Source organism: Lepidochelys kempii, chromosome 3, assembly GCF_965140265.1.
Source record: "Lepidochelys kempii isolate rLepKem1 chromosome 3, rLepKem1.hap2, whole genome shotgun sequence".
Classification (NCBI taxonomy): Eukaryota; Metazoa; Chordata; order Testudines; family Cheloniidae; genus Lepidochelys; species Lepidochelys kempii.
This window is the reverse complement of record NC_133258.1, coordinates 126488852-126504488: the sequence shown is the minus strand read 5'-3', so window position 1 is coordinate 126504488 and position 15637 is coordinate 126488852. Positions and strand designations below refer to the sequence as shown.

General features: G+C 38.8%; 1 protein-coding gene across 5 annotated transcripts in view; it reads right to left on the bottom strand.

The window, feature by feature from the left end:
* Window positions 1-15637, bottom strand: part of CEP43 (centrosomal protein 43) — a 50910-nt gene that overhangs the window by 15980 nt on the left and 19293 nt on the right. For 3 of the 5 annotated variants that reach the window (XM_073337914.1, XM_073337913.1, XM_073337916.1), the window contains 2 exons: window positions 14360-14440; window positions 2711-2770 (listed from right to left, as the gene is read on the bottom strand). In XM_073337914.1, the coding sequence (XP_073194015.1) occupies window positions 2711-2770; window positions 14360-14440 (141 nt within the window). The remainder of the gene's footprint in view (window positions 1-2710; window positions 2771-14359; window positions 14441-15637) is intronic. The other 2 variants (XM_073337915.1, XM_073337917.1) reach the window with 1 other exon arrangement.

Genomic DNA, 15637 nt, shown 5'->3' with positions numbered 1-15637 from the left:
TAAAGAGACTGGAGCCCCATCTCCAAGGCAAGTCTACATTATGGACTGCCCCAGAGGGACAGACCTCAGAAACCCTAGGAGCCCAGGCTGCCAAGGAGCTGGGTGAGCAAGTTAGCAGACAGCCAGGCATGTTTCTTGCCTAGGTTTCAAAGGAATTTAATCAAAATGGAACCATCTCCATGAAACTTTTCGATTTCAATTAATCAGCAAATTCTGACAAAAAAGTTTTATACTGGAATTTTTCCAACCAGCTCTATTCAGAAGTATTTTGTTCTCAAACGACATTGCACAGAACACCAGTGATACTTTTCCAGGTGTGCAGAATGAAATAATTTGAAACAGTTACTGGATGACTGGTTATTTAGAGGGTGAGGTTATTCATGAGAAACTCTCTTACACAGTTAGAAAAACATTGAACTACTATCTTTACAACATCCTGCAGACCCTATGTAAGCATTACATGGTCTGACAGACCTAAGTAGCAGCCTCATAGGGAATTCTGACAATTCTAACACAGAAGAGAACGATTATATGCAGCCTCGATTCTGCAAAGTGTCACTAGATTTCTGCAAGGTCTTTGGAATAAGGCACATCATTTTGAAAGTTAAACATAACAAAAAGCATTATAGTAATTTCCCCACATCTGAATTATACCTAGTTTTCCAACTTCCCTTTTCAAAAATAGTTTGGCCAATTCACTTCAAAGTGGCCAGAAGAGTTACTGTTTGTCCATAGATAAGTCTGCATCGAGTCTGAAGAAGAAATGTCTCTGAAGGAACTTAGAGCAGCAGTTCTTAACCTTTCCAGACTACTGTACCCCTGAAGCAAGAGCCCTGCCACGCAGCACTGTATCTTAAGCGCCTTCCGCCCGGGACTAAAGCATGTAATCTAGCTTTGTGTGGCCCCCTGTGGCATGGGGTCTCGGGCAACTGCCCTGCTTGCCATCCTCTAACGCTGGCCCTGCACTTCCACCCCCCCTCAAACACATCCTGTCCTGTGGACCCTGGGGTCACAACCCCCAGGCTGAGAAACCCTGATCTAGATGCTAGATAAGTTGACATGCCCATTGGAAGACCTCTGTGTGCCCCCCAAAGGGTACATGTGCACCTGGATGTGAACCACGGACTTAGAGGAATGTTGAAAATTCATCTTATAATACAAATATTGTTGTAACCTTAACTATGGAGCTACTGCCATTCCATAATACCTTCTTTAATGACAAATTTTAATACAGAATTGAAAACTCATTCATTTTACAAGTACTTGAGAGGCAAGTCAACTAACAGACATGGGGTTTTAGCATTTATATCATTCTCTCCCACACACTCTTTTTCAAATTAAACATCCTAAAAAGTCAGACATTTTAAATGTGAAGTGGTAGAGAGTGGTATGTGCAGGGGAAGTTGGATCATTTTTGATTTACAGGTTATCTTCCAAAAGTGTTTATTAGCTAATCTCGAACCACATTACAAGGCAAAAGAGTGAGAGTTTGAAAAATTATTCGTTCAAGGAATATATTACAGTGGGAGAGCAAAACACCTCATGTTATATGGCAATACTGCTAAAACTGAAGTTTTATCAATATTTCCAATTAAATTTATTTTTTAAAGGGATTGTAAAAATTAGTGGAAATCTGATGCAGACAGACAAGGTTGCAAACCAGGAACAATTTTTTCTAAATTAAAACTCAACTGGCTAATATTTTTTAAAAAAGCTAATTCTTAAAAGGTTAGTTGTTTAAGATCCTATTCCCAAGCCTAGTAACTAATAAAGCACATTAAAATAAAATCAATTTTGACAATTAATCTATTCATATACTCTAATGCAAAACACACAGAAAAGAACAAAGATCGTAAACTCTGAAAGGTGGCTGTGAAATTTTTTTTCAGAAAGGTCAAATACACAGCAGCAACTATGAATTATAGTCTTGACTTATACCATCTTTATACAGTAAGAGCCCACTTCCCTTACCAAGATTGAGTGGTACCTTAACCTACAATCACTCCCAGTTTTAATAGGAGAATGCAAAGTAAAGTACTAAATATAAATCAGGGTAGCAGAATCTGGTCATCATTTAAAGACAAGAAACAAATGCAATATGCAACAAGAGGAAAGGGAGAGGATGAGTAAGCAGGACTGTAGTAAAAGCACATACATAATCATTCCAAATAATTTTTAAAGGATTTATTTTACAATTAAATATAATTTATCCCTACTAGCTTTCTATCTACCCATTATCACCTGGTGATGTCTTGTCGATAACAAGGTCAAAATGGATCTTAAGGAGGGTTCTGAAGGAGAAGGTTAATGGCTTCTCAGATTAGTTTTGGGAGGGTATGCCAAATTAATGCAACATTAAGAAAAAAAAAAAAACCCTAGAAATTCAAACCTGAAGACAGTCTACACTTAAACTCATGCGGTTGTCATTCCCTCCACACTTTAACAGCATTAGTTAACAATGAAGTGCCCAACAGAAAGCTTAATTTTTCATAATTTGTTAATATGATTTATGTAGTAAGCTTTTTATGTATACAATATTCTAAGTATGGTGCCTTAGAGTGCCATTTCTATACCTTTATACTATATTAATAGCTAAATTATAATAAACTTTAGTGTTTGCATTGTCAATTTTATTTTTTAGTATAATCTGTTTTTTCCTAAAGGAAGACTAAAAGCACCTGCCAGCATCTTCTTCTCTCATGCATTTTACCTGCTCACCAGCCTTGTCCAAGCACTTTTTCTGTCTACGAGGTCCTTTATACCTTGGTATCTAAGCATGAGAATAAAATAATAATAGCACAAAGAAATGAAAAAAAAGAAAAAACAAAACAAAACAAAAAAAACCCCAAAACAAAAAACTATGAGTCATTTAAACCACTCTAATCTGCATTTATATATAGAAAGTTTTTTTAAGCAGTAAAACATTGCAGCTAAATTTTCCCATCTTCAAGGATGTTCTCTCTCTGGCTGTGTGAAAATTTTCATGAGTACATTAATTGCCAGACCTCCTCCAGATGAGGATAGGTTGTTAAAATAATGAATACTGACTAACATCTGTCAGATACTAGTTTCTATATGAACAAGCTTCATGACGAACTCCCCAGAGGAGCATAACAGAAGAGTTTTTAAAACTAAGGATTGGGGGAAAGCCAACAGGTGTGGAGAAGCACATGGTTTGGACAGATACATCCCTTAGAGAAGGATTTATTAAAGGGAATACTCTTTATCCTAGTAAAAAGGAGAAGATAGAAGTTAATAAAGTACATGTAGAAGCTGAAGAGAAACAATCAAACAAACAAAGTCCCATTCGATTACATCACATGAAGGCAGACAACTAAAGACTGACAAATTATTTTATAAGTGCTTGTACACAAATGCAGAAGTTTAAATGCTAAGAAGTATTAACTAGAGTATCTGGTATTAAACAAGGATATTGGTGTAATAGGCATCCAAGAAACTTGGTGGAACAATGATAATTAATGGGACATAGTAATACCAGGGTACAAAATATACAGGAAAGACAGTGGGTAGTGCTGGTGGGGATGTGGCACTATATAGGAAAGAAAGCATAGAGTGGAGTATAGTAACAATCTTAAAATGAATCAAACTGTACCATATAATCTCTATGGACAGAAATTCCGTGCTTGAATAATAAGAGAATAGCAGTAGGAATATACTATTGACAACTTGACCAGGATGATTACTACCGTGAGTGTGGAAAGCTCTGGGAGATTAGAAAGGCTACAAAAAAAACCAGACAACCCAATAATAATGGGGGATTTCAACTACTCCCATCTTGACTGGGTTCACGTCACCTCAGGATGGGATACAGAAATAAAATTTGTAGACACCATTAGTGACTGCTTCTTGGAGCAGCTAGACACAGCCATCTTTTAAAAATTGGAAGTCAAGTCCTAGTGAGGAAAACAGTAAGGAGCATAAACTCTGGGAAGTCAAGTGTAAAAGTATATGTAGGCAGACAAAAATGGAATCTGAAGAGCAACTAGGAAAAGACAAAAACTAACAGCAATTTTTTTTTTTTTTTTTTTTAAGTACCTCAGAAACAGGAAGACTACCAAACAATCAGTGGGGCCACTGGATCACTAAGGTGCTAAAAGCAGCGCTCAAGGAAGACCAGGCCATTGTGGAGAAGCTAAATTATTTTTTGCATCCATCTTCACTACAAAGAATGTGGGGGAAGATTCCCACACCAGAGCCATTCTTTTTAGGTGACAAATATGAGGATCAGTCCCAGATAGAAGTGTCAATAGAGGATGTTTTGGAACAAACTAATACTATTCAATTTATCAAGTCATCAGGACAGATGGGTATTCACTCAAGAGTTCTGAAGGAACTCAAATATGAAACTGCAGAACTCTGGTATGTAACCTATCACGTACATCAGCCTCCATACCAGATGACTGGCAAATAGCTAATATAATACTGAATTTTAAAAAAGGCTCCTGAGACGACCCTGGCAATTACAGGCCAGTCAGTCTAACTTCAGTACCAGACAAACTGGTTGAATCTATAGTAAAGAGCAGAATTATCAGACACATAGATTAACATGATATGCTGTGGAAGAGTCAATGCGGCTTTTGTAAAGGGAAATCATGTTTTGCCCATCTATTAGAATTCTTTGAGGGGGTCAAAATGCATGTGGACAAGGGTGATCCAACTGATAAGGCATATCTGGACTTTTAAAAAAGCCTTTCCCAAGGTCCCACACTAAAAGCTCTTAAACAAAATAGGTAACAATGGGATAAGAGGATAGGTCTGCCCATGGATCAGTTACTGGTTAAAAAAAATGGGAAACAAACAAAGGCTTGGAATTAATGGTTAGTATTCACAACTGAGAGAGATAAATAGCGGTGACCCCCAGGGATCTGTACTGGGACCAGTATTGTTCAACATATTCCTAAACGATCTGGAAAAAGGAATAAACAGTGACGTGGCAAAGTTTGCAGAAGATACTAAATTACTTGAGATAGTTATGTCCAAAGCTGACTGAAAAGTTACAAAGAGATCTAACAAAACTGATGATTGGGCAACAAAATGGCAGATGAAATTCAATGGGGATTAATGCAAAGTGATGTACATTGGAAAACACAATCCCAACAATACATACAGAATTATGTTAGCTGATACCACTCAAGAAAGATATTGACATAACTGGGGATAGTTTTCTGAAAACATCTGCTCGATGAGCAATGGCAGTCAAAGCTAACATTGTTAGGAACTATTGGGAAAGGAACAGATAATATCCTAATGCCACTATATAAATCCGTGGTACGGCCACACCTTGAATACTGCATGCCTCATCTCAAAAAAAGATATTAGAATTGGAAAGTACAAAGAAGGGCAACAAAAACAATTAGGGGTATGGAACAGCTTTAATATGAGGAGAGAGACTGGACCGTTCAGCTTAGAAAAGAGACAACTAAGGGGGGATAGGATAGAAGTCTATAAAAACCATGAATGTATGTAGAAAGTGAATTGCGAATTGTTATTTACCCCGTCACATAACACATTTCTAAGGGTCACCCAATGAAATTAATAGATAGCATATTTAAAACAAACAAAAGAAAGTACTACTTCACACAACACAGTCAACCTGTGGAACTCATTGCCAGGGGATGTTGTGAAGGCCAAAAGTATAATTGGGTTAAAAAAGGAATTAGATAAGTTGATGGAGGTTAGGTATCAATGGCTGTTTGCCAAGATGGTCAGGGATGCAACCCCATGCTCTGGGTGTTCCTAAGCCTCTGACTGACAGAAGCTGGGACGGGACAACAAGGGATAGTTCACTTGATAAATTGCCCTGTTTTATTCACTCCCTCTGAAGCATCTGGCATCAGCAACTGTCAGAAGATAGGATTCTGGGTTAGATGAATCACTGGTCTGACCAGTATGGTCATTCTAATGTTTCTTATGTAAAGACTGCTATCAAAGCAATTAATCACTTTATGTACACAAAACAAAATTTTCCACAGAAGAGAGAGAAATACTGTACGTCTTTTCTATCAGATTTCTGATCATGCAAAATGATTCCCTACTGTCAATTTACTGCAGCTTTGTCCAGGAACACTTAAAATGGAACAAGAGAAGGCATTTCTACCACTTCCCTTTTGAAATTATTTCACATTGTAATAAACCTAATTGTAGAAAGTTTCTCTCAGAATGCTTACTTTTTCTTATCCTTATTGTGGTATACTTTCCTAAAAATTCTTATCCTTGATGCTTACAATTTTCAAATATTTGTGTACTATACTGTCCCTTTCTTAGCTGTTATTTCCCCCTCATATGTACATTAATAAACAAATTTAAGTTCAATAAATACAGCTATATTGCCCACTCACCTAGCTTGATTAGGTCCCTTTGAAATTCCTCACACAGTCGTCTCTAGACTTTATTAACCTAAATAAGAAATGGTTACTAACCTCTTCTGAAACTGTTTCTTCAAGATGTGTTGCACATGTCCATTACATTTCAGGTATGTGTTCACTCAGTGCGCAGTTGCCAGAGATGTTTACTTTAGTGATACCCATCGGGACAACATGTGCACCCTTTGCTGCTTCATGCCATTGCGTGAAGGTACAAAGGGCAAAGCCCTCTCTTTCCCACCCCAAACCAGTCTGCCAGATGGTTTTGAACACCCAGAAGGTGAGAGGCCTTGAGATAGACTGAGCTAGTGATACAAAACTCCCACAGCCATGTTACTTCCTGGCATAGCAGAGTTGACTGGGGCCCTCCTGGCCTGTTCACACAGGACATAGCCACTGTGTTGTCTGAGAGCATGAACAGATTTCTTCCTCTGACATAGGGAAAGAAGATTTGACAAGCTAAGCTGGATGGCCCTGAATTCTTTGACATTTACATGCAAAGTTAAATCCTGAGCCAACAATAAGCCTTGAGTCTCCAGGGATCCCAGGTAAGACCCCCAACCTAGGGCAGAAGCATCCATAACTAGGGTCAAAGCTGGTTAAGGAGGAGCAAATAGAACCCCCCTCACACACATTTGAAAGGTCTGTCCACCAGTCTAGAGAGGCCAAGATTTGAGTGGGCACCCAAACCACTGTGTCTAAGGGATGGCAGATCAGAGAGTACACAGATGTCAACCACTCTTGCAACTTCCAGAGATGAAGCCTGGCAAACTGAACTACTTAAGTGCATGAGGCCATATTCCCCAGCAGAATGAGGCGAATCTGTGCTGTCTGGTAGGATGGGCCTTCAGGTCTAAAGCTATGGCCAGCATTGTCTGGAATCTTATCTGTGGAAGGAAGGAAGACCTTCCTTCCACAGAGTCCAAGACTGCTCCTATCAACTATTTTTTGTGAAAGAATTGACTTCTCAGTGTCAATGAGCAACCCTAGCACGTCAAATGTTGACTGGATGACAGACATGCTACGCAGCACCTGAGCCTTGCACCATCTTCTCACCAAAACAGTCATTCAAGTAGGGAAATGAACTGAATTCCTCAAGAATGCTGCCACAACCACCATATATTTTGTGAACACCTGTGGATCTGCAGCCAGGACAAATGGTAGTACTGTAACTCCAGAGAGGGATTAATGGAAATCAGTGTGACCATGAAAATTCTAGTATGGAAGCAAATTCTTCCTTTGCTTTCAGGATCAGGAAATAGTGGGAATTAAAAAAAAAACCAAAACACTACACAAAACAAAACCCACCTTCCCTCTGTATAACTGAAGAATTTTCTCTATGGCCCCTGCTAAAGAAGAGATTGCACCTCCTGAAGGAGGACCTCCTCCTCAGAGTGATCCCTGAAAAGGGATGGGAAGAAGATGAAGGGTGTATCCCAACTCCACTATGCTTAAGACCACTGGTCTCTAGTGGGACTGAGACTTAGGCTTACGAAGTGGGATAGCTGGTTGGCAAACAGTGGGACAGGAGAGGTTGGCACCCTGGAAACTGGTAGGCTGCCCTTGACAAAATGTTTGCTTAGAACTCTTAGTCTGTCTGGATGAACCAGGAGCTGTTGCTGAAGAAAGAGGGAATGGTCTTCTCCTACAACTTCAGCCTTTTTTCCTGGCTCGGTCTTGGTGACAAGATGTGAAAACAGGGAGGCTGCTGAATAGAAGAATTGCTTTCTCTTTGGTGAAAGTGTATGCCCAAAGATTTGTACATCTCCCGTGAGTTCTTTAGACTATGCAGCTTGTCATCTGTCTGCTCAGAGAAGAGCAACAACATGTCAAAAGGCAGATTCCCTATGGTCTGTCAGATACCTTGGTGAAGACCTGATGACTAAAGTCATAAGCATCTGTGGTTTGTAATGGCCAATACCACGGCTCTAATTGCAGAGTTCAGCAATGTCCAACCACATCTGAAGGGAAGTTTTGGCCATTCATTAAACCTTATCCAACATGATGAGAAATCCCCTCCTTGCATCCTCTAGCAATTTGTCTTTAAGTTTTAATATATTGTCTCAGAGGCTAAACTTGTAACATCCCTGCAAAGCCTGCTGGTAAACAATCCTAAACTTTAGGCCCACTGTCAAATCAAGTTTTCTGCCAAAGAGATCCTGCTTCTGTGCATCCTTTCCTACTGGGGTAAATGCCTGCTGACCCTGGCGTGCTCTCTCATTAGCTGCTAAGACCACCAATGACCCCAGAGGGGGGTGGGTGTAAAAATACTCAATCCCTGAAAAGGGACAAAATATCTGCACTTGGTCCTTTTTGCTGCGGGTGGGGGAGGGAGAGAGAGACACTGCCACAGCACTTTGCTGTGCTCCAAGATAACTGCATTAAGTGAGACCACCACTCCAGATCAGTGGCTTGCAACCTTTTCAGACTTCTATACCCTTTTGGGAGTCTGACTGGTCTTGCATACCCCCACGTTTCACCTCACTTAAAAGCTACTTGCTTGCAAAACCAGACAAAAAAAAATTAAAAAAAAGTCTCATAGCACACTATTACTGAAAAATTGCTTACTTTTTCATTTTTACCATATAATTATAAAATAAATCAATTGGAATATAAATATTGTACTTACATTTCAGTGTATAATATAGAGTGATATAAACAAGTCATTGTATGACATTTTAGTTTGTATTGACTTTGCAAGTGCTTTTTATGTAGCCTCTTGTAAAACTAGGAAAATATCTAGAGAAGTTGATATACTCCTTGGAAGACCTCTGCGTACACCCGGTTGAGAACCACTGCTTTAGATAGTCTCACAGAAGCTACGATGTCAACCAGCCTGTGAGACCTTTCTCCAACCCCTTCCACCTGGATATACAGAGCGGAAGCCACACTCTTACACAGATCCTGGTGAGCCTTGTAATCCTCAGTGGGAGTTGAGGAACCTTCCAACACAACTGCTTCACTGGGTGATGAAGAGGAGGAAGCTAAATGCGGCTGCAGTGGGGTCTCCACTGATTGCGTTAAAGGGAGATCCACTTGAGCAACTTCCTCCCTCTTGGCACTGAGCTCAGTAACAGGAGTGGTCTCCCGCTGCAATTGGTATGATAAATCTTGGTGCTCACTCAATGAAAAAAAAAAAAAAAAAAAAAAAAAGAGCAGGGAGGGCATAAAGCAATCCTCCCCAAAAGGCTACAGATAAGGCTCCGAAGCCCAATTTCCACCTGGCCATGGGTCTTTTCTTGAAGGCTAAGACACAGCCTCCAGGAATACCAAGGATGATAGGTGGTGGAAGTGGAAGGGAGTTGTTCCTGGTGTGGCTGTGACACAGAGACAACCTCAGAGTCTGAAGACAAATTAGCCTCTTCTGACTAAGGAGTGGGCTGTTCCCATTGGTGCTGGGGATTAATGTTGGGAGCCCAGAGACAGCAGTAATGGTAAGATCATGGCCAGCTTCCCTTTGGACAATAGAGGCATGCAAAGATGCAGGCGAGAGACTGGAGGCATGGACGGTACCCACTGCTGAGATGATCCAGTTACAGTAGGTGCTGGTACTGGGCAAGAAGACTCCTGGATTGTTAGCAAAGCTGACCCTGAGACACTCAGTAGGTCCCAGGCTGAACATAAACTTCTGGAGTAGACAGTACTGGGATATAGTCTCCTGTACTGTTGAACCAGACGAAGCCACCTCAGAGGTGCCAATGCTGACAGTCCCTGCTGAGCAGATTATGGTCTCAGAGTGCACCTTGGCCACAAGTTCACTCTGTTTTCCTTGTAAAAATGCTTGCTAAACTTCAGTGCTGAGGACCTCGCTCTCTCAGATACTGAGCCCTTACAGACCATCTTCTGGTCATTCTTCCCCAACACTTGGGAGGGGGGAGCACTTCTGAGTGACATGGATGCACTCGATACCCACCCCGAGTGGGAACGCACTGAGGGTGGACACAGAGCTGCCTCCATGAGAAGAAACTCAAGTCTGACCTCCCTCTCAGTCTTGGTTCTTGGATTAAAGTCCCTGCAAATTTGAAAACAGTCCCTGAAGCGAGATTCCCCAAGACACTTCAGGCAATTGGACTGCAGGTCACTCGCTGGCATCAGTTTCTTGAAGGAAAGCAGGGCTTTAAACCCAGTGACTGAGGCAAAACCCAGCAACGGGAACCAAAATATTAAGGAACATTTCAAAAGAAAACTCATTTCTGTAAACAGTTTAAGCTACTGAAATTACTAAAACGAGTAACAACCATATAAACATAGGAAAAACCTACAACAACAGAACCACACTATTCAACCACCTTAAAAGGCCGTAAGAAGAATTGAGAGAGCACAGGGCGCATGTGCCACCCAAATGGGTACCACTGAGGGAAAAATCTCTGAGAGCTGCGCGCACACACACCCCCGAAGTGAAACTGACACGTGCAATCAAAGAACTGTATCTTATCTAAATTTAGATAACTCCCTGTTCACCCCTTTTCCAGATTATAACTATATTAAACACTGGATACGACATGTAACCTTGAGGCAGCCTCCTGTCAACCTTTTGCTATGGGGAAATTTTTCCTTTTATTTTTTCTCTTAGCCAGGTTATGATCCAAGCCAATACTTTGCCTCTCATCCCATGATTTCGTTTCTCATCTTGTCATAGGACCTTTGAAAGTCTAAAAAAATTATGTCAACTTTATCCACTACTTTGACATGTTGCAAGAATTCTAGTAGATCAGTGAAATACTATTTTCCTATGCAGACACCATGCTAGTTAGATCCTAACATAATATGATCTACCAGGTGTTTTATTAGTCTATTTTTAACCTATTTAGCAGGTACAGATAAAGGGTTTACTGCTCTGTATTCCACAAATCATCCATTGAGTCTTTTAACATAGGCACGTTTGCTATCCTCCAGTCCAGAAGCTGTTTTTAATGAGAGATTGCAGAGTTTTACTAGTGGCTCAAATACTTCATACTTAAGTTCCTTGGAACTACACCATGTGGGCCTGGTATCATAAAAAGCACAGTGGATAATTAGACACAAAAGATTATTTCTAAATCAAGAAACAGCAGAAATGTCCACTGCACACAAACTGCACAAAAGCTCTGTAAGAATGACGGATTTTCCAGATAATTTTGTCATTTATATGCCTATTTTCAGGGAACAACTTGACACTACGTTCAGTATGTCAAAGTATTGCACAAATTTACTAAGATGGAGTTTGTAGACGTTCAGGAAACAGGAAAGCCAGTTATACTGTCAAGGCAATGCCAGCACCAAAAGCAACTGATTATTTGCTTGTTTGCTCTCTAAGAAGCAGTTACCCTGGACGGGCAAATGGCTTGATTTCCGGATGCCCTGGCAATCAGTATGAGATTAAGGATCTTGTATGAATATTTGTACTCCCCTCAATTCCCTTTTAGAATGGCCAAAATGGATATATTTGCTCAATAAATGCTTGGTAATGTCTTATGTAGATTCTAAAACTTCTGAGCAAGAATAACTGGAGACAAGAGTCTGGCATCAGTAGGGTCTCATATCTGGTAAAAACTCCAACCTTATATAAATTGCATGGAGATAATTGTATAAAATGGGGATCACCTATGCCACAAGATTGAGCAAATACTAACCCTAACAACAGTCCTTTGAATGTGAAGCTCTATACAAGTGCTCAATATCAACCATCTCCCCTGCCTCTTTGTTTTTGTCCCCACTTTCTAACTATAGTCTGTTTAAGTAAATGTAATCCTGAAGCAACTGAGGCACATACATTGAAGTGTCACAGAATGAAATCCTCTTTGTCCTAAGGGATCTTAACACTTTTTCTTGTCCTTTTTAATAAAATTTTTAAAATATATTTTTAAAAAAAGGTATTACACTTTACTGTATGAAGACACTTTGTACATTTTATTTGTAATGATCACTGCAATACTTCAAGTTTATTAAAAATGCCAATCTTTAATAAGTATGTTAGTTTTCAGAGTTAAAAAACGGTTACTTGCAATTATGAATATTATTTCTTCTACTTTCGTTTTCTGGGGGATTTGAACACCAAATGTTGAACAAAGGTTACTTAACAGACATGCATAAGTGCACAAATTCCTTAAAGAACAAGATTAAGAAACCGTATTTGCTCCTGGTAAAAAACAGTGATAAACTGAGATGGCATCGATCAGACTTATTTTTTTTATGAGGCTACATTACATGACAAACTGACACTTCCAATAAGCACACTTTCCTAATGATCTTCTATAATTTCCTCTCTCAAAACAAAACAAAAGAAATGAAAAATTGCAAAGCAGCCACTCTTGTTACTAGTTTTCTTGATTCTTTTCTTGCTATGCACTCTGCCATTTCAAACGTGGTTGTTCTTTTTAAAAAAATGTTGTAATATGTTTTCAGTTGTAATGTGCTTTATTCAGATATTTTTAAATTTGAATGGTCACTTATATAAAAGATGTGAATAATTAGTAAGTCTACTTTAGTGGAACGAGTTCTGAAAACTAGTTTTCCCTATTAAACTGAATAAGTATATTGTTGCTTTAAAAGAATTTACTTGTTCAAAAGGTGCTTTGCTGGTATGACTTCTGGCCTAATACAGATACAGGTATTAATGAAAGTTAACACTTTTGCTCTGTTCCACATAGTGGCAGCCAGAAAACATTCAGTGATGTATAGTTTAATGCCAATTTTAATGTTTTGATAATTGAAATAAATTACCAATTTTAAAGTAAGATCTATGCCGTAAAAATATAGCTGGCATATAACCAAGCATCAGTTAAGTGATTCAAGTTGCAGAAACATATGGTGATAATCTTAAGTAATGTTTGGGGAAACTATTTAAATGAAACAGCTGTTAAATCAAGATTATGGGAATTCACCAGGGTGTTCCAATTAAACAGCTTCTACCATAGGAGTTTTTCTGTCCCTTCCTCCATAACAAGCTGTACTATTCTTTCCTATTTTATATATAATTATAGCAAATGGACTCCCCCTTCCTTCATCACAAGAATTTTCTTTTTAAAACTTAATTTTATTTTTACATACAAAAAATGAATCAAGTTTTTGTTGTTCTCTATTCTGAAGTATTTTTGGGAAGCAAGAGGGTGGTTAGAGACTACCTATGTGTGATAGGTCATTCAGAACTGCTGGTACATGTATCAGAGGGAAAAAGGAAACAGTATGACTTTGAAACTACTGCTGGAATACAAAACTTCACATACTCTATATCCACATTCCAATTCCCCAAAAGAGTAGAATGGGAAGCAACAAAACTAGTTTCAGTTTTTACGCATCTAAAATAAAAAGGACAACCATGTTATTGAGGAGGAACTGAAGTGGACTAACCCTGGATGAGCGCAAGTGTCCAGAGTAGTCTTTTTTTGTTTTGAATAGGAATTGCACAGGGTCACTTTGTTAAACTCTGATGTGTTCAACAGTGTTATCTCATGATGTGATATCATCACTTGTAACAATTAGACCCTCACCTTGTGCCGAACACATTTAACACATGGCTATAACTTGCAATGAAACCATATTTTTTGTAGTGCTTATCTAACAGCATGCAGCAATACATCCTGTGACAATCTTCACAACATTTTACATTAAAACAACATGCAGAAAGTTGTTGAGACATTGCAACTAACTAACTACTTTCAGACTGAGCACCTTCAGATTAAGCATACAGCTTCATATGTGAAGGATGGATGATTAGCACTGAGCAAAGACTATTTAAGAGCTTGGTTAAACATCTCCCATTTAGGGCAGTATTGATAAATTAAAGCAAGGATTTACACAGCTCTTCTATATTTCAAAAATGTTTGGATAGAAAAGCCAGAGCCTCAAACAGCTGAGTATGATGGCCAAAATATTCCTGATACATGAATCAGTCAGCATTTCTGCAATAACCATCTTTTACATTAAAAACCCTTTTTAATGCACTTTACTACAAATTGTTACATTATTTAGCATTTCCTTTTATTTAGCTAACTTACCTTACTTGGTATTGGATGTGTATTTGATCTTCCATCAGGTGATTTTGGTGAAGAATGCATGTCAGACACAACTGGAGCTACCTAAACCAAAGTTTCACAAAGAAACAACATACTTAAGATTCCATAAGACTGTGTCAGAATGCCAAATGACAACGAAGGGTGCAAAACCCTTTGCCCTTCACTACGTACAAATTCTGACAGCGTGCAGCCAATTCAGCAACTTTAAGGCAGAACTATTTTCAAATTAAATTTTCTTCCGGCCAATTTATTAGTGTGTACTCAAACACATTCTTGGTGTAAGTGAAAGGGCTGAATGCACTACTTCTGAAAGTCTAGTAAACATTCTTTTGTTTAAATGTCTATTCTGACCAGGAATGATAATAAATGCTATCATCGGGATTTCATTCTCTCTGCTTACAGCGCAGACTCCATTACATATGGAGATCTCTTCTAACTTCACTATATTCATCTCAGTGAGTATTTTGTCATACAAATGCTTCAGTTTTCTTTCTAAAATACAACAGGTTTAAGCAGAAAAGCAGTATTTCAGATTAACAGATAGTATGGATTTTCATTACAATTAGGGATGTGCCAAAAGTTTACTAAACATGAACCAGAGAGACAAAGTGGGTGAAGTAATATCCTTTATACTGCACATAGTACACTGCATAAACACTAACCAGTCACAAGTGTTGTTGACTTAAGCTAAATTAGAAACAAAGTAGTAAATACTGTATTCATCTACATCTCACACCAAATGTTTGTTGATTGCATCAGGATAAAAAAAAAAATCAGAATTCATCATTGCAACCTCTTAACACATGTTGAATACTTTCCCTAGTATATTAAATTGCTGTTATCATAACATTTTATGATGAAGCTCAGTAGATAGAACACTTTTGATTAATCAGTTACACAGAATCTCATTCCATTCCTAATCATAATGGAAAGCTATTCTAATTTTCTATAAAGACATTCTAGTAATTAAATCTATTTTGAAAAAATAAAAATAAAAAAAACGAAACAACCCGAAGGCTATGTCTACACTACGTACCTTACAGCAGCACAGCGGTGCCGCTGTAAATTACACAGTATAGTCGCTCCTTGTCAGCAGGAGAGCTCTCCTTCTGACAAAATAAAACCACCCCCAAAGAGGGACGGTAGCTTTGTCGGCAGGAGAGCAACTCCCACCGACAGAGCACTGTCCACATCGGCACTTTTCATCCGTAAAACTTTTGTCTGTTCTGGAGGGGGGGTTCACACTTTTGACCAAAATAT